Consider the following 23,238-nt stretch of genomic DNA (forward strand, 5'->3'; position numbering starts at 1 on the left):
GCAAACATTTAGATGAGGCTGGAAAGATGGCTCAGCAATTAAGAGCCTTTGTTGCTCTTATGGAGGACCTGTGTTCAGTGTTCAGCGTCCCCATACATCTATCTGTAACTCCAGTTCCAAGGGATCCAATGCCTCCTCTGACCTCGGTGGGCACCAGGCAGGTACGCCATGTTTGTGAATATGTGGTATACTCATATGCATATTTAAAAGCACAATAAACCCTTTAAACGCTAAAGAAAGGCTTATTGCTCTTCCAGTGGACCTGCGCTCTGTTCCCAGCACCAATGCCAGAGACAGTTGCCTGTAACTCCGGAGGACCACGTTCCCACACACAAAGACACACATAATTAAAATAAATTTCTTGTGACGTCTATGTTTGGAGTTTTTACTTTAACAGGGTCTGTGCGGCCTCAAATTCATGATGACCCTGATTCAGTCTCTCCCAGAGTCCATGAAAGCGATCAGTGGCCCCTACTGCGTGCTTTTAGGAACGTTTTGAGTTGGTGAAAACTCCCAAGACTCAAGTTCGGGAGCGCATTCCAGCTTGAGTCTGCCACCCCATTGCCCTCCATTCGGAAAAGGGGATCATCTTCTGAATAGTTCAGGCCTCTGCACCTGACATTAACCTCACCTCTCCCTGCTAACTTGAGTAGGAAGTCCTCCCCTAGTCCACCTCCATCTCTCGGGCTGTAGTCACTTAAACTCCTCCCCCCTTCCACTCGTCTTATCTCGTCCCCCTTTAGCGGATGAGACTTTAGTGCAGACCGGCGAGTTTGGGGGAGAAAAACAGATCGCTTGGAGATCCATCACTCTAGGTCAATGAGAATACAGGGACCGGGTGAGCGCCGGAACTTCAGCTCCCACCATGCACTGGGACCCGAAAGGCCACGCCCCACCGCGCAGTGCATTGTGGAGCATGAGTCAGGGCCCAGACACACAACCTTTGGGCAGGAGAGAGGAGAGGTCAGCGGTCAAGCCTTCAGCAGCGCTCGGACATGCAGTCAGCTCGGATGGCCCCGGGTGTGGGGGGACAGCTGCTGCGGCTGAGGGCCGGAAGGTCCGTATGTGGCGGGGTACAGCGGGGCTGGGGACCGGGGCAGGACTCAATCCCGACTCCTTACAGCTCGCGATCTGTGCTTCTGCGGCAGCCCCGGCCTACCTCTGCCCAGCGACATTATGCCAGGGAGGCCACTCAGGTAAGTGATCTCGGATGGTGGAGACTGGCACAGAAATGGGAGTTGCCAGCTCACACTAGCCTGCGACCGACAGGGGTCTCTCTCTTGGTCCCAGTCACCCGGTGACAGCTCTGGCAGCAAAAGTAGGGGAAAGGGCAAGCCAGGGTGCCCTAGTGCAAAAAGTAGGGGGAAAGGCAGTTCCTAGAGGCAGCGCTTTGCCATGTTCTCAACACACCTCAAGACCCATCTCCAGCCAATCTATCTGGCCCTTTCCCCAGGCGGTCTTGGATAAGCCAGACACCCTCTCCTCTGATGCTGCCACCAGACAAAGTCCAGCCAAGGTGGTAAGTGACCCAGAAACTGGATGATACTGATGAGGCAGGAGAATCGCCCTAACTGGCCTGAAACCCTGTTCCTCCTTGCCCAGGAATCCAAGTCCTTCGCCGTGGGCATGTTCAAAGGCCAGCTTACCACTGACCAGGTGTTCCCGTACCCGTCTGGTAAGCAAAGGGCTCGTCAGTGGCAGTGTGGGCAGGGGAGCCTCCCTGCCTGACCAGCCTCTTCCTTCCCATCCTGCAGTGCTTGATGGAGAACAGACACAGTTTCTTAAAGAGCTGGTAGGGCCAGTGGCCCGGTTCTTTGAGGTACGGGATGACTGGGGAAGCCCCTCTTGGGGCGGGCAGATGTTGGGGTGCTTGAAGGGTCCTCTGAATGCGGGGGCCTGTTCCTTGCCTAGGAAGTGAACGACCCCGCCAAGAACGACTCCTTGGAGAAGGTGGAGCAGAGCACTCTGCAGGGACTCAAGGAGCTGGGAGCATTTGGTCTGCAAGTGCCCAGTGAGCTGGGTGGTCTGGGCCTCTGCAATACCCAGGTGAGAGGACCCCCTCGTCAATACCCCACATTTCTCTGGCTTTGGCCGCCTCACTACCAGGGCCAAGCAGGTAGGCAGGGGCACCGTCCGCTTGCCCTCCGTCTCCGCTGGGCACACACCTTCCCCTGGATCCACGAGCAGCCCGCCAGGACTGCGGACCCAACCCCTGTTCCCGTGTGGCCCACAGGGTAGTAGGCAGTCTTCCGGTCAAGACCAAGGGCAGCTGGGCATGGCGGCACACACCCAGCACACTGGAGGCAGAGGCAGGCAGATCTCTAAGTCTGCAGCCAGCCTGGTCCACGTACCAAGTTTCCGGCTAGCGGGACCTAGTGAGACTGTCTCAGAAAAACAAAAGATCTAGGACCTCTGATGTCCCTGCTACTGTTACTTTGGGAAAGGATTCCAGGGCCTCATGCATGCTAGGCAGGCACCCTACCCGGAGCTACATGACCAGTCCGCCTGTGCCCTTTATGATGGTGGAGCTTTACTACACTGTCAGAGGGGCCCAGGTCAGGCTCTGCACAGCAGCCGCCACGCTCCTGCCGAAGGCAAGTTTAATGCAGACCCGATGCCTCCTCCCCTGCAGTACGCCCGCCTGGCGGAGATTGTAGGCATGTATGACCTCGGTGTCAGCGTCACCCTGGGAGCTCACCAGAGCATTGGCTTCAAAGGCATCTTGCTCTATGGCACGAAGGCCCAGAAGGAAAAATACCTCCCCAGGGTGGCATCTGGTAAGACACCCTTCTGAGGCCTAGGGCCATCACAGGACTGCCGGGGTAGCACGAGAGGGGCACAATTTTGATGGTCTTCATTCCAGGCAAGCCAGTTCTCTTCCCCACAGGGCAGGCTGTGGCAGCTTTCTGTCTGACAGAGCCCACGAGTGGGTCTGATGCGGCCTCCATCCGGAGCACGGCTGTCCCCAGCCCCTGTGGAAAATACTACACTCTCAATGGAAGCAAGATCTGGATCAGGCAACCTTCCATTTCTTCCCTTCATCCCCATTCCCTGACTTCACTGTGCTGAAGCAGCCAGACTCATCACCTCAATCTTCCACAGTAACGGGGGCCTGGCAGACATCTTCACAGTCTTTGCCAAGACGCCAATTAAAGATGCGGCCACAGGGGCCGTGAAGGAGAAGATCACAGCTTTTGTAGTGGAGAAGAGCTTTGGAGGGGTTAACCCGTGAGTGAGGAAGTGGGCATTGCAGGTCACACTGGGGCCACCCTACTCAGGAGCCACAGGTGGGCACACACAGTGGGGACACAGGGTTGCGGGGTAGAGCCAGAGCTCCAGCCTGCGGGACGCTGCCTGCATCCTCCGTGGACACTTTCCACCTCACCATGAGGACTGGAGCGGCCTCTTGTCCCACCTCAACTAACCTGCCCCCCATTTTCAGGGGTCCCCCCGAGAAGAAGATGGGCATCAAAGCCTCTAACACAACAGCCGTCTACTTCGACGGGGTGAAGGTGCCATCAGAGAATGTGCTAGGACAGGTGGGAGACGGCTTCAAGGTGGCTGTGAACATCCTCAACAACGGGCGCTTTGGGATGGCTGCAACCCTGGCCGGCACCATGAAAGCCGTCATTGCCAAGGCGGTGAGTCCAGGGTCAGGCGGGGATAGCCCGGAACCAGCCTTTGCTCCCGCCCAGCCAGGTGCAGGCCGCAGAACCACAGTGGGCCAACTTTGCCTTCCTTCAGGTTGACCATGCTACTAATCGTACTCAGTTTGGGGACAAAATCCACAACTTTGGGATGATCCAGGAAAAGCTGGCTCGGATGGCTATTCTGCAGTACGTGACTGAGGTATGGGCCTCCTATGCCATCCCTGGAGCCCTGTGGCTTTCTTCACAGCTGGGTCAGACTACAACCCCCAGCAGCACCTGGGGCAGTGGGTCTCCAGCTTTACACCAATGCCCTAGGGGATGCGAGGAGGCATAGTCAGTCAGGCCGGCTTCTGAGCTGCTGCTCTGTTCCACGCTGCCCAGAGGGACCAAACCCCGATCTTGACCCACCCCTCAGAGTCTGAGGCCTGGAAGTCCCGATTTCCCACATCAGAGGGCCAAATACTGATGTGTAACCTGACCAGGGGGTTAAAGTGAATACAGGGCTGTGAGGGAGGTCAGAGCGCATCTTAACTGACCTCAGTGTTTCCCACGCCCACCACACCCCCTCAGTCCATGGCTTACATGCTGAGCGCCAACATGGACCAGGGATTCAAGGACTTCCAGATAGAGGCCGCCATCAGCAAGATCTTTTGCTCGGTGAGGACCCAGGAATGGTGGAAGGGCAGAGCCCAGGTCCAGACCTCGGCCCCAAGCCAGCCTCATGTGGTTGTGTCCTCAGGAGGCAGCCTGGAAGGTGACTGATGAGTGCATCCAGATCATGGGCGGCATGGGCTTCATGAAGGTATGAGGGTGCAGTGCGGCCCTGAGCACGCGAGGCCGAACAGCACAGGCCCTCCCAACAGACTTCTGTCTCCCCCGTGCCAGGAACCCGGGGTAGAGCGTGTGCTCCGGGACATTCGCATCTTCCGTATCTTTGAGGGGACAAACGACATCCTCCGACTGTTTGTGGCGCTGCAGGGCTGCATGGTAAGAGGATGGTCGGGGAGAGGAACTGTGAAGGGCACAGAGTCCTGACTGTCCGACCTCCTCCACAGGACAAAGGGAAGGAACTCACTGGGCTTGGCAATGCCCTGAAGAATCCTCTTGGGAATGTCGGCCTCCTGATAGGAGAGGCGGGCAAACAGCTGAGGCGGTAGGCGCGGGGCCAGGTCGGGGGAAGGCAGGATGGCCCGAAGCCGCTGACCGGCCATCTTCCATCTCCTCCAGGCGCACAGGAATGGGCAGCGGCTTGAGTCTGTCAGGAGTTGTCCACCCAGAGCTAAGCCGCAGCGGTGAACTGGTGAGTGACGTTAGAGCAGAGCCTGCGGCAGTGGGCTGCCTGCCTGTCCTGAGCGCCGGGGCCCTTGTCTCTTCAGGCAGTGCAGGCTCTGGAGCAATTTGCAACCATGGTGGAGGCCAAGCTGATGAAGCACAAGAAAGGCATCGTCAGTGAGTGAGCTCAGGAAACCCCCTTACCTCCTGCTTCGTTCCCTCCCTCATCTTGACAACCCACCCTTATCTACCTGACAGATGAACAGTTCCTGCTGCAGCGGCTGGCGGATGGAGCCATTGACCTCTATGCCATGGTGGTGGTTCTCTCCAGGTGAGAAGGCAGTGGGAAGCTTGGGAGGTGTGGCCACAGAGGAGCTGGGCCACACTCAGCTTACAACTGTCTCAACTTCCTGTCCCCTTCCAGAGCCTCCAGATCCCTGAGTGAGGGCTACCCCACAGCACAGCACGAGAAAATGCTCTGTGATAGCTGGTGCATTGAGGTGAGCCTTGGAGCTGCACAGTCCAGGCGGGCACGTGAGACACAGGCCTGACCCTCTCCTTCCCTCTCCCCAGGCTGCAGCACGGGTCCAAGAAAACATGGCCAGCCTGCAGTCCAAGCCTCAGCAGGAGCTCTTCCGTAACTTCAAAAGCATCTCCAAGGCCATGGTGGAGAGCGGCGGCGTGGTCACCAGCAACCCCCTTAGATTCTGAATACTCCCAGCCAGGCCCTAGCATCGTACTGTGCCTTCTCTTATGCCAAAACACATGCCCCCCTGTGGGGGACTTGGTTCTCCTGTTTCTTCTCTGGAGTACCTACTGCCTTAAGAACAATAAATTTTCTACCAAGTCCTCTTTGCCACTGAACCTGTCTTCTGCAAAGCCTGCTTCCCTCCCGGCCTCCTAACAAGCTACCTCTGCTGCTGCCCTCACAGGACCCTCTGTATGCCTCCCTCAGTCCCTCCTCTCCACTGCCTGCCTCCCGAAGAAAGGAGCCAGAGGCTTGGGGAGTTGGCCTCTATTGCTTTATTTGGTGTTTTATACAAGTAACTAAAATAAATAGAGTAACAAAGGCAGCTTACACAGTCCGGGCAAGTACACCATCCACGTCCTGGGACTGCGCCTGGGGTACCCAGGCTGCCCCTTCCTCTCCCCAGGTACCGTGACTACCACCCGCCCTTCATGTAACAGAAGACGAGGCAACTGGACGGAGGTGGTTCTATTCTGGGGACAGGAGAGACCCAGGACATTTTATATGGAAGAATTTTTCATATAAAAGAGGAAATGTCTATTAAAAATACTCCCCAAAATATAAGAAAGTCTATTTTAACCCCCTCCAAAAGCTTATAAAAAAATAAAGCTAAAATTAACCAAAGATGCCCATGTACCCTGAAGAAGGGGCAGGGCCAGGCCTGCTGGCGACAGTCACAGTGACAGACACCTTTCGGCAGGCGCCAGCCTCTAGGCTGCGCCCAGGCACCATGAGGAGCACCAGCACAGCCCTGACATGGCCTCAAGGCGGCCTACATAACGTCTACAAAGAACTCACTGGGGTTGCCCATGGCCATGTGGAAGCTCTGGCGGCTGGCCGTCAGCTCCGGGGGCACGGAGCCCAGGTCTCTGACAGGAGGGGCACCAGGGGGCTGCACTGCAGTGGAGACCGGGGGCGGTGGCGGGGGCATCATGACCACCATCATGGGGTTGTAGGGGAGGGCCATGCCAGGGGGTGGTGCGTAGGGGTGGAGCCCCGGGAGCGCACGGAGATTCGGAGCACCCCCTGCTGAGCCCCTGGATGGAGGGGGGGCCCCATCGCCAACCCCACCCGAGTCCCCGCCCCGCCGAAGGCTGCCTCCCCGGCTGGAGAGCTCCGACTCACTGCCGCTGCCAGACTTGGACTCGGGGGCCCGTTCCTCAGGCCGCCCTGTGCGCCCTGCGCCCCCATCACTTCTCGTTGACCCACTGCTCCGGCTCCCTGGGGGGCGGGTAAGCAAGGCTCAGCCAGAGCCTCTGGATTCCCCGGCCCTGTCCTGCCTCTCCTCTCCCGTGTGCCCTCCTTCTCTGTACAGAAGGGTCTTACCTTCACTGTGCTGGCTGCTGGCACTGCCGCCACCATAGGTGTAAGAGGACAGCTCATGGTAGGGCGGGGGCTGCGGACTGTAGGGGTGGGAGGCTGGGTACTGGTAGGAGAAGGTAGGCAGCAGGGGCCAGGGGGTCGCTCCAGGAAGAGGAGCCAGGGTATCCTGGTCTGAGGCCCCACTGGAACCATCATTGTCATTCAGAGACAAGTTGACTAGGTCTGGAACAGAGGAAGAGAGGTCCCTGCTTATTACAGAGGCAGGACTCCGGGGTGACACCTGGAACCGGTTCCCCAGAGCCGGCCACCACAGGAAAGCAAAGACACCATGCTGGAAAAGACACAGCCAGGGCCACTATCAGTAGCCAATAATGCTTCCGTGAGACGCATGGCTCTGTGCTCACTCAGGGCCGGCGGGTGGCCACTGCGGGACAGTGTCTAGGCCGGGTCTAGGGTAGAGGCAGGACTCGCCCCCAGGGCCAGGCTGTGACTTACAGCTCTCACAGCCGCCGCTCAGGTCCCCGAAGACGTAGTAGCACTGCTCAGAGAAGGTGATCTTGTTGACCGTGTGGCGGATGAGCCCCGCCTTCAGCAGCCCGCTGGCATACTTCCGGGCCTCCCGGCGCTCGGGAAACCCTTCCACGTGATGGTACAGCCAGTCGACCACGTCTGAGCCTGAGAGCCACCACAGCGCGAAGGTCACATGGCCCTCCCAACCCTGCCCGCGCCACATGCCGCTCCCGGCTTTCTTCTCCTTCCCTCCCCACACCACCCCACTCAGGGTTGGGAAGTACCTAGAAAGGCATTTGGGATGGTGATCTTGAGCCACATGCGGTCCCGGACTTCTAGCCCAGACTCTGGCGCAGCCATTGCCTTGGTGACAGAGGCCATGTCCATGTGAATGGAGAGGCCCCGGCCTTCACAGCCTGACAGAGGAGACAACAGAGAACTCTGGGGTGGCCACGGCCTTGTGACAGAGGCCATGTCCGTGTGAACAGAGAGGCCCCGGCCTTCACAGCCTGACAGAGACAACAGAGAACTGGAGAGAGGCCCACCCGCACAGGGGCAGGGCCAGAGACCCACCGTCAGGCAGGGAGGAGCCAGATGTGATTGTGCTCATAGAAGAGGAGCCTGGGTAGGCCGGGAAGGTGCCAGTCAGCGCGGCGGAGTGTGACACCCAGGCTGCGGGGTCAATCGGCTGGATGGGTTCATCTGGTACAGAGTGAAATAAAATGAACCGAGCACGCTGGCCACCACTCAGCCCGAGCAAACCAGCCCTGCTGCTCCAAAGCTAAGACTCCTGGCACTCTCCCACCCAGACCCTGGACCTCCTGACCCCTCACCTCCCAGCTCCTCTAATCTCCTTCTGTGCTTTTTTGCTTGAGGCAGGGTTTCACTCTGTAGCCCAGGCTGGCCTGGAACTCACTATGTAGCCCAGGTTGGCCTCAAACTTGTGGAGCTCCTGTATTAGCCTGCCGAGTGCCAGGATTACCAGTGTGAGCCACCATGCCCAGGCTCCCCATATCTCTTAGCGTCAGACCTGCCTGAGCATCACTTACTTCGGGGCAGGGTGAAGTAGGCCTGGGGAGAGGGGTCCCAACACTTGGCCACGGTCAGCACGATGGGGCTGTGGGCAGAGAAGACCAGTCAAGCAAGGACAGCGCAGAGGCCTCAGGACCAGAGAAATCAAGGGTGAAGGCTCATAGTGCGGTGACTCAGACTCAGCACATGGCTGAGGTAAACCCACTGCTGAGTGAAACAAGGGAGTACACGCTGTACACTCAATCACAGGAAGCACAAACAGGTAACACTCAACCATCCTGCTCCAGGATTCAGGCATGGGTGGAAAAACCAGGAAAGGTTTTCCTGACCGAAGAAGCCAAAGGGTAATTAGCGCCAGTGAGGAGGGTGGGAGTGAGCGGGAGCCAGCGGGGAGGGTGGGAGTGGGCGGGAGCACAGCAGTGGCTTTCCTGAGGTTTAGGCTGGATGGCATGCATAGCCACGGAGGTTTCTGATTTTACTTTGTTCTGTGTTGTTCTGAGACAGGGTCTCACTGTGGAGACCTGGCTGATCTGGAACTCGCTATGTAGGCCGTGCTGCTTCATGCTTGGCCTCGAGCACACCACCATGCCTGGCCTCACATTAGAATGGTGAAATGACACTGAGGGGACTTAGGAGCGAGGGCCGAGGCTAGGGCGGCGCTCACCCGGGCTTGTGAACGATGTCTCTCAGCACCCGCACAGCATCGTCGTTGCTCATGTTCTCAAAGTTCATGTCATTCACCTGGGAGGGCAGAGCTGGTCAGGGCGGCGTGGGGGCGGGGCCCAGCCTGGGCAGCAGCCGGCTCCGGGCTTACCTGCAGAAGCATGTCTCCAGGCTCGATGCGGCCGTCGGCAGCCACAGCGCCGCCCTTCATGATGGAGCCAATGTAGATGCCGCCATCACCCCGCTCATTGCTCTGGCCCACGATGGAGATGCCCAGGAAGTTGTACTTCTCTGGAGAGGCCACGAGAGAACTAAGCCCCAGGAGCTCCAGAGGCCCTGTCCCCCCTCCCTGCCAGGGCCCTCCGTACCCATGTTGAGCGTGACTGTGATGATGTTGAGGGACATGGTGGAGTCAGTGACGCTGCTGAAGGAGGAGGTCTGCGGCAGGGAGAGGGAAGGGGTGAGCAACCCCAACCACAGACAACCCGGCCCCAAGGCCCCACCTCCCTGAGAAGAATCCTCACCCTCTCCATCCGTGGTGGCCGCTGCTTCCTTCGCCTCCGGTGGCGCTTGAGGAGGCGGGAGGCACTGCTCTGCTCCGTGGAGCTGCTGAACCTGACCACAATTGACAAAGAGGAGCTCAGAGATGACAACAGTGCTGGCTAGGGAGGAGGGAGAAGGATGCGGGGAGGATGGAGGAAGATGAGGAGATGCAGGAGGAGGATGTGGGAGGATGGAGGAGGATGCGTCCGGTCATACCTGCTCATGGTGTCATCCTCATCTGAGTCTCCTAGGCTGGTGCTCTCCAGCTCGCTGGTAAGGAGGGTGGAGGAGCTCTCGTAGCCAGCCAGGTGGCGCTCTAGCCTCGAGGGGCCACCAGGCCTATGGCCAGCAGCTGTGTGTGAACAGACTCTCAGAACATGCTGAGGCTTGTCCCCTTTCCCAGCCTCCTGTCTCCCCGCCTCAGGCGCGTCCACTCACCGCCATGTTCACTGCTGTCTCTCCTTCGAGGGCGTTCCCGTCTGACGGACACGACAGACTCGGTTTCTGTCTCAGGCTCTAGATTTTCATGGCTACTGGACACATTAGGGCTACACAGGTAGAGACAGTTCCCCACGGGTGTCAGGGCACAGCGCCAAAATCCTCAGTCTCCCCTCGTAGGGTTGGGCTGGATCCCGCTTCTCTGCCCTCCCATCGACTCACTGGAAGGATGGTGGCCTCGAGTCCCCAATGCCACTGGTCCTTTCTGGTGGCAGAGGGGGTAATGGCGGAGGTGCGGGGACCTCATGGGCCGGGGGAGCCGCCTCAGGCTGAGGGTTCTCTGACGACACTAGCTAGAGGAGTGCAAGTAGGGAAACATGGCTCCAGTGCACAGCAGTTTAAGAGAAAAGACAAGGAAAGGGCCAGAAAGGGGACCAGGTCCCAGAACCCGCGGAAAAGTCCAGAAAAAGCAGCGAGTACGGGAGGCTACAGAGGAGAAGGCTGAGGAATGCTCACAGCTTCCACAAGCTGGGGAGGGGGGGGCAGTCTGCAGCTGGAAGTGCCTTGGTGACGCGTCCCCTTACCCAAGAGACGACCCTTCCATTGAAGCACGGCAGGCGGGCACTGTCGTCTGAGATCTCTTCCTTCACCACCCTTCAAGAGAGCACAGCGACTAGTGAGATGCCAGCTGTGACAATGCAATTCCAACCCTTGGGAGGCCGAGGCAGAAGGAGCTCAGCACACTGGAAAGCCAGCCAGTCACGCACATACACGCACACACGGCGGATCTCTAAGTTTGAGGTTAGCCTAGTTTACAGCCAGGGCTACACAGAGAAACCCTGTCTTGAAAAAAGAGGGGGGGGGTGAGGAAGACTAAACTAATCACTCCCACCCCGAATCTGAAGTCTCCCCAGCCTCCATGTTTAAAATGGATGTATGTTCACGTCTGTGCGCACGGCTGTCACGAGGGCGCTTGTGGGGGACAGAAGGTATCAGATCTCAGGAGCTGGGAGAAGAGGTCCATGCCCTCAGATCCTCCAAGCCAACTCTCCAGACCCAACCTGTTAACAAGGGGGAGGACGCCGTCATTTTGTATCCTTGGCTAGCCTCAAGCTCACCGAGACCTGCCTGCCTCTGCCTCTTGACATTAATAGCATACACCACCAAACCTGGCTTTGCCAGTGCCCAGCAGGCACCAGCATTGTGACAGCATTCATCTGCTGTCACAATGAAACAAACTATCTGCTTTCACATAAAAAAACAAAAACAAGTAACAACCCACTTCCAGACTCTCCTTACTCTATCCCTGCTCCAGACTCCTTCACACTTGATGGAAACTTTCAAAGACTGTCCAGGACAGTTCCCCAGCAGCTCCAAATAGCTTCCCTAGCAGCCCTGCTTGCTCTGTCCTGCACGTCTGTCCCACAAAAGCGCCAGGTCCTTTTTGTTCTAATTCACAGACAGACTTGTGGCCTGTGCTGGGTAACAATGCCCTTAAATGCAACTGTAACACTCCACTCAGGAAAGCTCCCACAGCAGAGGAAGCTGGGCTTCCCACTGTCTCACCTCACTTCTGCTCAGCCTGAAAAATGCCTAGGCTGCAGTGGCCACGGGTCCTTCTTGATGCCCACAAGTCATCAGCACTGTCCTGCACGACACGTGTCCTGGGTGAGCACTGCCCTGACACTCAGTAAGTAAACAGGTGCTGACGAGCCATTCTTTCTCACACACGATACCTCGTCAGGCCTGGAGAGCTGGCGCATCGGCTAAGGGCACTTACTGTTCTTGCCGAAGCCCCAGGTTCAGTTCCCAGCACCCACCTGCTGGCTCACAACCGTATCTCCAGTCCAGGGGATCTGACTGTCTCTAACCTTCACAGACATCAGGCATGCACACAGCGCACATAAACACATGAACGCAGGCGAAACACTCACGTACATAAAAATTTAAAAGTCTAAGAAAGAAAAATACGCCTTCCTGTGTGATTAACTCTAGCCTAACATAGTCTGGGGGCCTTGGGTATAAGCCTCAAGGATACACCTTGCAGCACACTGTAAGTCTCCCAGCACAACCAACCTCAGCATGGCGTGGTCGCCCCCAAAACAAACAATTTTGCATCACTATAATCTATTCTCTGCACTAGTAAGCCTCACTACTAAATGAAAACTACCAGCCGCCAGGGATTTACTGTGTGTTACCGCCTAAATCAACCACCTTACACCATGATCATCACCACGCCACAGACGAAATCAAAGCACAAAAGCTAACTAAATTGCCCAAAATTATAATGCGAAAGAAGAACCTTGACTTAAACCCAAGGTAACTCCATAGATAGTATCACTTTCTCCACGTCGGACAGTCTTTGACGAGAGTCCAGTTTGTTCAGTTCTGGCGGATGGAGGTGTCCAACCACAGGGGTTTTCACCGATGGCAGGTGACCTCTGTGATCTTTTTCTCCCCAGTACCCTGCTATCCCTGCTTATGCCAACCCAGGACACAGAAGGCTCAGTCTCAACAACTGCAAAAACTGCCTCATTACTCTGCCAAACTGACAGTCCCAGTCCAGCCCAGATGACCCCAGAACAAGCCACTCTATTCTAGCCCCGCCCCCGTCTCACACTCTGCAGTGCCCCACGCCCTGTGCGTACTGGCACCCCCCAAGTTGTTCCTACTTGTCGCTGTCTTTTGACCTAAGAAACCCAGGTTTCGGGAGACCAACAAAGCTAAAGGATCTGAACACGGGGTCCCGCAGAGACTGATGCATCAACCTAGGACGGTGCATGGAGAGAACCTAGACGCCCTGCTCAGATGTAGCCGATCCGCAGCTCAGTCTCCATGTGGGTTCCTGAGCGAGGGGAACAGGGGCTGCCTCTGATATGAACTCGGCTGCCTGCTCTTGGAGCACTTGCTCCTGGCGATGCAGCCTCACCAGGCCACGGAGGAAGAGGATCCAGGCAGTCCTGACAAGGCTTGACAAGCTACCGGCAGACGGCAGAGGAGAGCGCCCCCTTTCGGTGGACTAGGGGAAGGGGATGGGGGGGCAGGGAGGGAGGGTGGGGCTGGGCGGAGTTGAGGGAGAGGCTTCAATCAGGGTATATAATGAAGGAATTATGAAAAAAGAAGAAGGAAAGAAAACCGGGCCTGGGGCAGGCATGCTGTCACCCTTACCTGACCCGGCACTCAGGCTGCGGATGCTGAGGCTGTCACAGGTGCAAGGCAAGCTGCTCTACTTTTCCAGTTCTAGAAGACCCTGGCCCTGCACTTCAGCGCGCTGCTGCTCTTCCGGAGGACTAGAGCTCAATCCCCAGCACCCACAGGGTGGCCCACACTCCTAACTCCAGTCCCCAGAGATCTTTGGGTTTCTTTGAGCACCGTGTGCTTGTGGTGCAGAGACAAGCATGCATGCAGAACACCCACACACAGAGCACCTTTTCTTTACCTGCTTGTTTGGCTTTTCAAGACAGTTTTCTCTGAGTAGCCCTAGCTGACCTGGAACTAGCTCTGTAGATCAGGCTGGCCTTGAACCCAGAGATCTGCCTGCCTCTGCCTCCCAAGTGCTGGGGATTAAAGGCGTGCCACTTAAAACATCTTAAAAACAAAAACAAAACCCTCCAACTCTCCCCTCCCTGGCCAAAAAGGGAGGAGGGTAGAGAAAATAAGAACTCAGTGGAACTCAGAAGTGTGCAAGCTTTGCCAGAAAAAAAATTTATTTCAAAACTGCCTAAAATATCCCAATAGGGCCCCTCTACATGATCACGGATTGCACCGTCCCAAAACAGTGATACTACGGGACCTAACGAATAAGCCCAAAGAGCCTCTCCACAGCCCAGTCTGTAGGAAGACACTGCATGCCCAGCATGCTGGCTCACGCTGGTTTAGCCCCGCTCTGGAGGCTGAGGCCCCACACGAGCTCCAAGCCAGCCTAGGATACAGAGAATGAAGCCCTGTCTCAAAACAAAAGAACAAATCAAAACAAGCAGACAGCAACAACAACAAAATTTACAGAATAGTCCTCAATAGCCAGCGTGAAGATGCCTGAGAGAAGACCAGACTGCCAACAGATAGGTGGGAATCTGATCGCGGCACAGACTCGACTATCAAGCACGGCTTGAGCCTTCGGGTTAAAATCAAGGAGAGAGAGTGGAAACACACCAGTGTTCCCCATTGTCCAACCTAACATTCTCGCCTCCGGTTTGCTCACGTTCTGGTCAAGTTCCGTGTCTGCTCAGACGAGATCTACCCCCGCCCAGCACAACACGCTACGCTCCACTACAGGCCAGAAACGCTGCAAGCTCGAGCGGTGCCCCTCATGTCGCCCCAACCACGCGCAGCGCCCTTACCAGCCTAGGCCTCGCGCTTACCCAAAATCCTGATCCATGGACTTGAAAAAGTACTTGGCGCCCGCGGGCCGCTGCAGGACGCTCTTGAAGTCGCCCAGAGTGATGCGCTCGGCCGGGACGGGGATCTTCACCAGGTACGGAGTCTCCTCCTCGTCCAGATGGTAGATCACCTTCGTCTCGCCCACAGCGCCGCCCCCCGCGCCGCTGCCCGCCATGGTCTCGCTCGCGCGCTCCCAGGCTCAGCCGCCCACCCCACGGGACCAAGCGCCCCGCCGCGCCTGCGCACAGCCGCCAACCGACGCGCGAGCGCCGCCGCGGCGGGCCCAGCGCGGGCGGCGCGCCGGGGAGGACGGCGTGGGGCGGCGGCGTGGGCGCGAAGGGCCGCGGCGCGGAGCCCCCACTCCCGAGCGCACGGCCGAGGGCCACCGCCGCCGCGATCGCTCTCCGGGTCCCCGCCCACCTCTCCCCACGCCACGTGACCCGAGCCCGCCCACTTTGCGCAGCCAACTGTCCCTCACGTGACTTCCCTGGGTCACGTTACCACGAGCTCCGTCTAGAGCCTCACGTGACCGCAGCCTTGAGCAACGGTCTCCAGCCCCACAGGACCCCGCCCCCGAGCGTGGACACCCGCAGGCACCGTGACCAGCGGGGCTCTTAGAATGCCGGCAGCTGGCTCCCACTTGGCTTCGCCCACGTCAAAAGCTCCTCAGCTGCAACCACTGGGGGGTGGAGGGACCACGGGGCCAGGCACTGATCAGCTTCAAAAAAGGGGTCTCAAGTCGTCCTTGCTAGCCTCAGCCCCTGAATTTTCCCTCTCCTCCCAAGTCGTGGGTCTACAGCCCTGGACCTTAAGAATGGGTTTCAGCCCCGACACCAGCAGCAAGGCTCTGGCCAGGTTTCCCAAAGATCCCCTCCCGAAACAGGACACCGGGGGCTGTAAAACACAAGAGCCCACTCTGCTTTATTTACAACACGGAGGCTGACCGTACAAGCCAGCCAGTATTATTAAAAACAAGGCGAGTGGTAACTGACACCTTTCTGCTTTCCTTCCTCACTTGCTCCACCAGGCTATGATACCCCACCTTTGAGCAACCACACTCAAACCGGGGAGCCCCGAATTAAGAATACAACCGGTGTAGAAGAAAGTAAAAGGGAGTGAAAGAGAAAAAACATGAGGGGAGCGCTGTATTTACACTACAACTTTATAGACAACTATCCCGTTACGGGCCAGTTTGAGCCTGGCCGCCAAAGCGAAAAGGGCGGCAGGCTCACTGGACAGAGACTTCGTCTACAGATCCAGCCTCCCCTGACCCTGTAATGGGTCAGTTTCAAGTCCGCAGAGCAGGAAGGACAGAAGACACTCATTTCCTAGCGAGTCTGTCTCCCTCGGGAATTCCGGCCCTCAGGTGGGGACAGCCTCCTCAATCCAAGGAAGGGAGACTCAGATTCCCAAGTAATGTCAGAAGTTCCAGCCTCAACAGGGACTTCAGGGTTCTCCAGGCTTGGGAAGAGCCCCTAGCCGCCTGGCCTCCGGCCGAAGTTCCTTGCATTTCTGGCAATAGAAGAAGTCGGGAACGTTGGTCTTCTTGATCTTAGCACAGGAGAGGTGGATCCACGTCCCGCACAGGCTGCACTCGATCATAGGCCGCCCAGCAAAGGGCTTTCTGCAGTAACATGTGATCAGGTCCCACGAGTCATCGCCTGGAAAGGACAAAGTGTGGTTGGAGCTCTGCTTGGAGGCCTGGCTTGGGATAGCCCAGACACCCACCATCCCGGCTCCCTGCCCTGGGCAGCCCTCAGCGCCACACCTGATTCTACCATGATGTCCTCATCCATGACCCTCATCTCGCCCTCGCTGGAGCTGCCGTCTCCATCCTGGCTAGTTTCTGTGCTGCCCACATCCCGGCCTTCACGGTCAGCAGGAGGAGCGCCTTCCGGGTGCACTGCAACGGGGGGCCTGGGGGCTTCAGGGGGTGTTGGCAGCACAGGGGCTGGGACCCCACCCCCCACAACGGCTGTCATTTCTTCCTCCTCCTCCTCTTCCTCCTCCTCCTCCTCTTCAGAGTCTGTGTCACTGGGAGGAGCCCGAGGAGGCCCGGGAGGCGGGAGCCTATCCCCCCTATCTGCCTTTTTCAACTTCCGCTTCTTGCTCTTCTTGATTCGAGACCGTTTTTCCCCATCCCCAGGGGCTGGCCTCGGCCTCCGAAGCACCCCAAAGCCTGCCCCACCGCCTGGTCCCAACTTTCTGTTCTTTCGGTCCTTCTTTCGCGGCTGGGAGAGGTCCCCCTGGGAACGCGGCACTGGGGTGAGAGCAGCGGGGGGCCGGGAGGCGTGCGTCAGGGGCGTGGGAGACAGCGGCGACGACACTCTGGGCCCGTCCAGGTCAAACAGAGAGTCCTTAAGCTTCATCTTCTCCAGCAGAGTGGCACTGTCAGGGGCCTGCAGGCGAGAAAAAGCGGACCTTGGGGGTCCCGGCTGGGGAGGACCTGCTTGAGCTGCCCTTCTCTTTGAAGACTTTGCTTTCTTAACAAAAGTCTGGATAGTTCGAAGGTCCGAGGGGGCCGAGTCCCAGCCATCACTGTCTGCTGCACTCTCGCCTCGCAATGGAGAGCTAGAGCCAGAGGCTGGCCAACTGCTTTCCTTAAAAGAGGGAAGAGTAGGGTCAGCAGGGGCCCAGCCACACATCCAGCATGAAAACCAGGACCCAGAAACATCCCAACCCCACACCTGACAGCACTCTCAGGCTGCCTTCCCCCCACCCTCCTCCCCGGTGCTCCACCAGGCCAGAACTGGACTTCCTTGACTGTGTTTCTGCACCTCATGCCGCCCCTCACACCAGCTTTCCCACCCGAGAGCCTCCGGTTCCCTCAGTCTCGATGGCCCTGGGGCAGAATCTTCCTATAAAGCAACTCACTCCTTCTAGTCAGTCACTGTTCCGTGCCCTACCTCTTTGCTGGGAGGGATGTAACCAGCATAGGCCAAGACAAAACTGCAGAATTTGTTGAAATCCTCAATTGTTCTCCGTCGTTTCTCTGGTGGCTACAAGGAAACAGAAACGTGATCACACGGAAGCCAGGCGCAAACGTTAGAGGGGCATCTCCAAAACAGCCCCCAAGATGTCAGGCCGTGTGAAAGGGTCGATGGGACGGCTCACCTGGGTCTCCGGCTTAAGAGTTGGAGGCGGATCTGTGAAATCAATAAAAGCTGAGTCAAGGCACTGGGAGAGTCCGTAAAATCCTCCCTCTAAACCCCGGAGGTCCCAACCTAATATCCCATCCTCTGTTAGGTCGCCGGCCTCGGCGGCCGGCCCCCGGCTCGACCGGACCCGCCCCTGCTCCCCCTTCCGCCCCGAGGGGCGGAGCCTGGGCGCGGCGCCCTCGGCGGCCTCGCTATAGCGCTCCCCTTCCCCCAACCCCGGCGCCCCGCCCCCTCCCAGCGTCTCCAGTCAACTCGGCTCTCCCGGCGCCCCACCCCGCCATAGCGCTCCCGGGGCGAGCGCAGGCCACCGCCCGCCCCCGTCCTTCACGCGCGCCCGGAGTTCCCACCCGGCCGCGCTCCGCCGCCCTGCGCCCTCCGGGAGCGCCCATGCCGTCCGGCCGCCCGCCCCGGGGCCCAGGCTGACCGCGCCGAGGTGCTCCCCGCCCTCCGGCCCTTCCACTCGAACACGCGGCCGGGCGCGCCCCTCACCCCCACCCAAAACACACGCGCACGGGCGCCCGGTCCCGACGCCACTTCGCGGCCGGGACGGGCGGAGAGCCGCAGCCCGGACACCGGGGCCCCTGCCCCCCCAGCCCGCGGCCGCGCTCCCCACGATCTCGCCGTCCCTCCGCCCCCATCCGGGCCTTTGGCCCCTCCCCGTCTCGAGCTCTCCGGGCTCCCCGCCGGGCCCCCGGGCCCAGTTCCGAGCGTCTCCGGCCGCCCCCCTCCCGCCCCCGGACTCGGCGAGCCCCTTAGGCCACGGACCCTGAAACTCCAGCCTCGAGTCCCCGTCCAGGGACCCCACAGAAGGCCCTCCGCCGCGTCCCCCTCCCACAATCCGCCCCACAACCCGCAAGCCCCTGCCCCAGCCGACCCACCCCCCCCCCCCGCAAGTTGCCGGTCTTAACCCCCCAGCTCGCCCCGCCGCCCCGCCGAGTACCGGGCCGGCCTCGCTTCCCAGTTACTGGCCACAACCAGCCCTCAGCCCCGGGCTCCGTACCGGAGACAATACCCAGACCCTCTCCCGTCCCCGCAAGTACACCGCCAGCCCTGAACAATCACCAGGCTCGCCCCGGCGGCAACTCCGCGGCCGCCGTCACCAACTCCCCCACCGCGGCCAACTCCCGGGCCCCTCGGCCGGTCCTCTTCGTGCTCGCTCAACTACTCTCCGGCAGATCCCCCCAGCCCCTCCGCGTCCGAGCGCCAACCGGCCCCAGGCCTTTCCAGCCCCCCGCCCCGAAGCCAGGCGCCCAGCGCCCAGCCCCGGACACCCCAGCACCACCATCCACACCGCGCCCGGGGTCCGACCTCCCCGAGCCGGCTCCCGCTCCTCTTTCTCCAAGGCACCTCAACTCCGCGCTCTCCCAGCGCAAGAGCCAGGCCCCCGGCCCCTGCTCCCGCACTCCCCCGCGGGGTGCCGGCGCCCGACCTCCAACTTTGCCGACTGAACCCTCACCCGCTCGCTGCCCTCCGCGCCTACGGAGCGCTTACCTTCGGGACTGGGCTCCGCCATGGCTTCCAGCATCGCCCCCTCCCCTCCACCCGGTCCGCCGACCCCCTCCTCGAAACCGGGATCCCCGGTGCTGCCTCGGGTGCTCCGTGGTTCTCCTGCCTCGCTCCACCGAAGCGTCCGCCTTGGCGCGGTTGAGACTCCAGTCCGCTACCGCCACCTCCCTCTACCACTGCCTCCCGCACTCCCGGACCGGGCCCCCTCCCCCCGCACCGCCGGCCGCCTGCTCCCTCCTCCTCCTCCTCCCTCCCTTCTCCCCCTCCCCGCCGGCTCCGTCGCGCAGTGCACCAAGGGATTTGTAGTCTGTGCAGGGGCAGCGGAAAGGGGACTGCAAGAGCCTCCGGAACTCCAGTTCCCAGGAAGCCACGGGCTGGCGCAGGCGCAGTAAACAGCTTTCCCCACCAGGGGAGTGGCGGGGAGATCCGGAGCCAGAGGGGTAGAGCGGAAGAGTGCACACTGGCTCCCGGGAAGTGTAGGCTGGGCGGGACCAACAAAGTAGATGAAGAAGGGATTAGAACTCTCGGCCACCATACTGCCTCATTTTGTACTATCTTTTTACCCCGTCAGGGAACCGCCCCACTTCCGGCCAGGAGGAGAAATGTATGCTGGGAGGTGAAGTTCTCCTACTATTCGCCCTCTCACATTCCTCTTTACAGGATCCCATACACTGGCACAAACTCTGAAAGTGACAGCCAGTTAAAGACTGACCTTTTACCACCTCCCCAACAGGAACGTCTCTTCTTTAACGCAAAGCAACAACTTTGGATACGCTTACCTAAACATGGCACTTTGAACTTTCTCCTAAAGACCCCACAACCCTTTTGTTTATATTACACCCCGAAGCACACATGTAAAATGAAAGTCTCGTGAGATAATGCTCACATTATTCCACTCATCAAGAATTCAAACGAAAACCCACCCCTTTCTAGAGAAAAACAGAAACCAACAAAGTGTTTCTCTTTCTCTGATCTACACCTCCTTCCTTCTTCTTTCCCACCACTTAAGTTCAGGATCTTCAGTCCTTGAAACGCACGGACGAAGGAGGTGGAACGACACAGGGCAAGTTCAATTCAGCTCGGTGGTTTCTTCTTTATTGGTGTGCCTCCCCTTCCCTCCCCCCATGTCAACCCCTTCCATCTACCCCACCAAAAAGAAGGCAGTGAGAGGAAGGGACTGTGGGGTCCTGAGCCCAGTGGGCAGTTAGAAAGGGAACAGAAACCAATCAATCAGATGTGACAGAGACCGACAATCAGAAGTGTAAAGCGGAGTGGGAACAGGGCAAATGGGGAGGAGATGTACAGAAGCTGGGTCTGCCATCGCCCCTCTCGGGAGAGGTCTGGAGAGACAGCCTCAAACATTAAGTGCAGGTCCTGAAGAAAGGAGATGGTGTTTTCGACTGAAGGAGGAAGCGGATGTCAAGGAAGGAGAGCCACCTCTCTTTGTAGAATGGGGCCCCCACCTCAGGTACAGCAGCTTCACAGACCGTAGACGCTTTCATCACTGTAGGCAATGTATAGAAAGAAGTCTTCTTCATGGTGTTCCTGAAGTAAAAGCAAAAGAGGCTGTTACAGCGACTCGTGCTTAGTTACGAGAGCTATTTACCAAGACATTCCTCAAGGCTCATTCTCTTAAGCATGGCCTGGAAAGGGCTGAAACTTCAAGGCCACCAAGGTAAGTTAAGAACCTGACTCGAAATGGACTTGAAGCTATACCACCCAGAAAGTACCTACCTAGCAACTGTACAAAGGGAAACAAGAACAGGCATTCAGCTGGGCAGTGGCGGTGCACCTCTTTAATCCCATTGCTTGAGGTGGGGGCAGGAGAATCTCTGTGCTAGCCTGCTCCACAGACAGAGTTCCAGGGCTACACGTTTAAACCCAATGGGTTTCTCATTCTGATTTTCTCTCTCTCCTTTACGAGATGCTGACCTTAAACTCACTATATAACCAGTGGTTTCCAACTCAAGACACTACTGTCTCAGCCTCTCAAGTGGTTATTTGCTTACTTTCGGTAAGTGTGTTTGGTTCTTTAGTTTTTGTTTTTGAGACAGGGTCTCCCTATATCTCTGACTCACCAGGAGAGCCTCAGACTCCCAAGGGATTCCTAGCCTCTGCCTCCTGAGTGATGGGGTTAAAACCATGTGGAGAAGCAGCCGTGCTTGACTGAGACCAGCCTCGGCCTCCTGAGGAGGAACAGAACTAAAGCTGTGCACCACCTGCAGCTGCTATGCAAGGTAGGGCCTTCCACCCTTTTAATCCCAGCCCTCAGAGAGGCAGAAGTTGGAAGATCTGAGGCCAGCCTGGCCTACAGAACACTTCCAAAAGAGCCAGGGCTACACAGAGAAACCCTGTCTCAGAAAACAAAACAAAACTCTCAAACTGTGCTCTGACATCCTGGATGAGGGAAAGGAGTTTGGGAAAAAAAAGAATCTCAGTCAAAACAAGTCTTTGAGCTCAGGCTCTTCTCTCCATCCGAGCGCACACTGCTGCTAAAATCCCAACCTGCTGCAAGCTGACACCGTAAATCTAGTAAGCCAGCTACCACAGGAACCTCTGACCTATACTTCCCTGCATTCAAGCCGCCCGCTCTCCAAACACCCCATGACTTCCAAGGTACTGGGTACCTGGTACAGCTGCCCCATCGTGGCACTGGTGGGCGGGATGACGTTGTTGACAAAGAAGAACAAGGCATCCTCAGCGCGGAGATGAATCCGCTTCCGGATCAAGAAGTAGAACTGACCAACTGCCAGAAACGGGATGCAAGAGCGTCATGGAGGCCATCGGTGCCTCCAGAAAACAGCTGCAGCTGAAGCCTCCTCCCACAGACATGGCGTGCCCACCCACGAAAGGAAGAGTGCCTCTTGGGTCAAGCTCCCACCTGTAAGATCAGAAGGCACCAGGTATTTCTTCTTGTCCAGATCTCCTATCCGAGCTTTGGGAGCTTTTTCCACTATCACCTGAGGAAAGGAAGGTAAGAAGGAGAAGACACAAAGAACGCAGTACCTCAAGGAAGAACTCAAGGCACAGTATTCCCCGTACTGAAATCTCCTGCAATCTCATTCCTCCTCATCCTCATGCACACCGCACTGAGTCCAGAGATCCTGGCCTCACTGGCCCACCTAAATACTGAGAACTGATCCCAGAACGGCGCATCACAATAAGTATTTTCATCAGAGAAACGGGATAACTTGTTTGGGTCAAGATCGACCTTAAATCGAGCTAGCTGGGAGGCCGGCCCTGGAAACCCTGCTGTAAAGCTCCCCAAAGGCCTCCATCCTGGCAAATGCCAAGGTCTCTCTACTGTCCACACCTCAGTCCCAGCTCTGCTTCTACAGCCTTCTCAGCCCTGGTGCCAGAGACAACAGGCTCGGACTTGTGACCCCACGGCGGGCTGGAACCTGACCTCCGCTGCCCCAGACTCAAGCCTAGCTTGTGGCGACAGCGTCAGCAGGCTCGGCCCCGGCTACTGCCCTTACCGGGACCCGGTCTGGATATTTCTTTCGGATTTTCTCGCCCTCAGAGCGGCGCTTCTCGAACGGATGCTCCTCTTTGTACACGAACTTCATTCTCCCGAGAACCGGGCTGGACCGAGCTGGGCTGAGGGAACCCAGGGGGGGGGGCCGGGACAGGGGGCGGCGGCGGAGGCGGCTTCGACGAACAGACTCTGCGGAGCGATCCACGAATTTGCGCCACTTCCCTATTCACCAACCCCGCCCCCGACCGTCGGGAGCGGCCCCGCCCGCGGACTTACGCCACTCACTCGGCTCGCTACCGCCGCCGGCGTAGCGCCGCGCAGCCCGGCCCTCTTACGCCGTCAGCGTAACCGCTTTGGAATCAGCGTGTGGGTTACGCGGCTGACGTCGCGGAGGAGCCTGCTGTGCCTTTACGTTGACTGAAAACCCTTTCCCCTGGGAGCCCGCAGGACGAGGCTGAGGACGAAATGGGATGGCAAGTGACCGTCATGAGACTCGGTCCCCCAGTTCTTTTCGGAAATTACGTTGGATAAAGCAGA

At 58.2% G+C, this 23,238-nt stretch overlaps 4 protein-coding genes across 5 annotated transcripts; 1 reads left to right on the forward strand and 3 right to left on the reverse strand.

Moving 5' to 3' along the window:
* The first annotated feature begins 921 nt into the window (after window positions 1-921).
* Acadvl (acyl-CoA dehydrogenase very long chain) lies at window positions 922-5,786 on the forward strand. Its single transcript, XM_055594217.1, has 20 exons — window positions 922-1,057; window positions 1,124-1,196; window positions 1,454-1,519; window positions 1,603-1,675; window positions 1,755-1,819; window positions 1,912-2,046; window positions 2,633-2,777; window positions 2,888-3,017; window positions 3,103-3,228; window positions 3,443-3,641; window positions 3,745-3,849; window positions 4,221-4,307; window positions 4,390-4,452; window positions 4,536-4,637; window positions 4,706-4,803; window positions 4,878-4,950; window positions 5,027-5,099; window positions 5,181-5,253; window positions 5,347-5,422; window positions 5,496-5,786. The coding sequence occupies exons 1-20, from the start codon at window positions 996-998 to the stop codon at window positions 5,631-5,633; spliced, it is 1,962 nt and encodes a 653-aa protein (XP_055450192.1). The 5' UTR covers window positions 922-995; the 3' UTR covers window positions 5,634-5,786.
* A 141-nt stretch (window positions 5,787-5,927) lies between these two features.
* Window positions 5,928-14,948, reverse strand: Dvl2 (dishevelled segment polarity protein 2). The gene is made up of 15 exons (XM_055594216.1): window positions 14,541-14,948; window positions 10,764-10,833; window positions 10,402-10,532; window positions 10,180-10,289; window positions 9,958-10,093; window positions 9,723-9,813; window positions 9,567-9,636; window positions 9,350-9,489; window positions 9,200-9,276; window positions 8,553-8,620; window positions 8,077-8,205; window positions 7,788-7,919; window positions 7,489-7,668; window positions 6,997-7,215; window positions 5,928-6,891 (listed from the first exon to the last, which is right to left on the reverse strand). Exons 1-15 carry the CDS (start codon window positions 14,732-14,734, stop codon window positions 6,443-6,445), a joined length of 2,196 nt encoding a protein of 731 aa, XP_055450191.1. The 5' UTR covers window positions 14,735-14,948; the 3' UTR covers window positions 5,928-6,442.
* A 506-nt stretch (window positions 14,949-15,454) lies between these two features.
* On the reverse strand, window positions 15,455-19,444 carry Phf23 (PHD finger protein 23). 2 transcript variants are annotated; one of them, XM_055594430.1, is made up of 5 exons: window positions 19,209-19,444; window positions 17,674-17,705; window positions 17,466-17,558; window positions 16,328-16,958; window positions 15,455-16,220 (listed from the first exon to the last, which is right to left on the reverse strand). In XM_055594430.1, the coding sequence occupies exons 1-5, from the start codon at window positions 19,240-19,242 to the stop codon at window positions 16,006-16,008; spliced, it is 1,005 nt and encodes a 334-aa protein (XP_055450405.1). In that variant the 5' UTR covers window positions 19,243-19,444; the 3' UTR covers window positions 15,455-16,005. The 2 variants fall into 2 exon arrangements, with proteins under 2 accessions (XP_055450405.1, XP_055450404.1); XM_055594429.1 differs by having other exon boundaries at window positions 16,328-17,159.
* Window positions 19,445-20,291: 847 nt separating this feature from the next.
* Gabarap (GABA type A receptor-associated protein) lies at window positions 20,292-22,943 on the reverse strand. Its single transcript, XM_055594473.1, has 4 exons — window positions 22,703-22,943; window positions 22,105-22,183; window positions 21,851-21,969; window positions 20,292-20,768 (listed from the first exon to the last, which is right to left on the reverse strand). The coding sequence occupies exons 1-4, from the start codon at window positions 22,790-22,792 to the stop codon at window positions 20,703-20,705; spliced, it is 354 nt and encodes a 117-aa protein (XP_055450448.1). The 5' UTR covers window positions 22,793-22,943; the 3' UTR covers window positions 20,292-20,702.
* Between the last annotated feature and the right edge of the window lie 295 nt (window positions 22,944-23,238).

This window comes from Psammomys obesus, unplaced genomic scaffold (genome assembly GCF_907164565.1).
Source record: "Psammomys obesus unplaced genomic scaffold, mPsaObe1.curated_primary_1811, whole genome shotgun sequence".
Taxonomy (NCBI): Eukaryota; Metazoa; Chordata; class Mammalia; order Rodentia; family Muridae; genus Psammomys; species Psammomys obesus.

What these genes read in the sequence shown, in the direction of transcription:
- Acadvl (XM_055594217.1), top strand. Translation starts at nt 996, where the DNA reads ATGCAGTCAGCTCGGATGGCCCCGGGTGTGGGGGGACAGCTGCTGCGG. An exon ending in GGTGTTCCCGTACCCGTCTG is followed by an intron (nt 1,676 to 1,754) that starts GTAAGCAAAGGG and finishes CCCATCCTGCAG; the next exon opens with TGCTTGATGGAGAACAGACA. An exon ending in CAGTGGCCCGGTTCTTTGAG is followed by an intron (nt 1,820 to 1,911) that starts GTACGGGATGAC and finishes TTCCTTGCCTAG; the next exon opens with GAAGTGAACGACCCCGCCAA.
- Phf23 (XM_055594429.1), bottom strand. Translation starts at nt 19,242, where the DNA reads ATGCTGGAAGCCATGGCGGAGCCCAGTCCCGAAG. An exon ending in ACATCCCTCCCAGCAAAGAG is followed by an intron (nt 17,160 to 17,465) that starts GTAGGGCACGGA and finishes CCCTCTTTTAAG; the next exon opens with GAAAGCAGTTGGCCAGCCTC. An exon ending in GGACATCATGGTAGAATCAG is followed by an intron (nt 16,221 to 16,327) that starts GTGTGGCGCTGA and finishes TGTCCTTTCCAG; the next exon opens with GCGATGACTCGTGGGACCTG.
- Gabarap (XM_055594473.1), bottom strand. Translation starts at nt 22,792, where the DNA reads ATGAAGTTCGTGTACAAAGAGGAGCATCCGTTCGAGAAGCGCCGCTCT. An exon ending in GGTGCCTTCTGATCTTACAG is followed by an intron (nt 21,970 to 22,104) that starts GTGGGAGCTTGA and finishes CGTTTCTGGCAG; the next exon opens with TTGGTCAGTTCTACTTCTTG. An exon ending in CGATGGGGCAGCTGTACCAG is followed by an intron (nt 20,769 to 21,850) that starts GTACCCAGTACC and finishes CTTTTACTTCAG; the next exon opens with GAACACCATGAAGAAGACTT.
- Dvl2 (XM_055594216.1), bottom strand. Translation starts at nt 14,734, where the DNA reads ATGGCGGGCAGCGGCGCGGGGGGCGGCGCTGTGGGCGAGACGAAGGTG. An exon ending in GGCCACCACGGATGGAGAGG is followed by an intron (nt 9,637 to 9,722) that starts GTGAGGATTCTT and finishes TCCCTGCCGCAG; the next exon opens with ACCTCCTCCTTCAGCAGCGT. An exon ending in CAGCAGCCAGCACAGTGAAG is followed by an intron (nt 6,892 to 6,996) that starts GTAAGACCCTTC and finishes CCCGCCCCCCAG; the next exon opens with GGAGCCGGAGCAGTGGGTCA.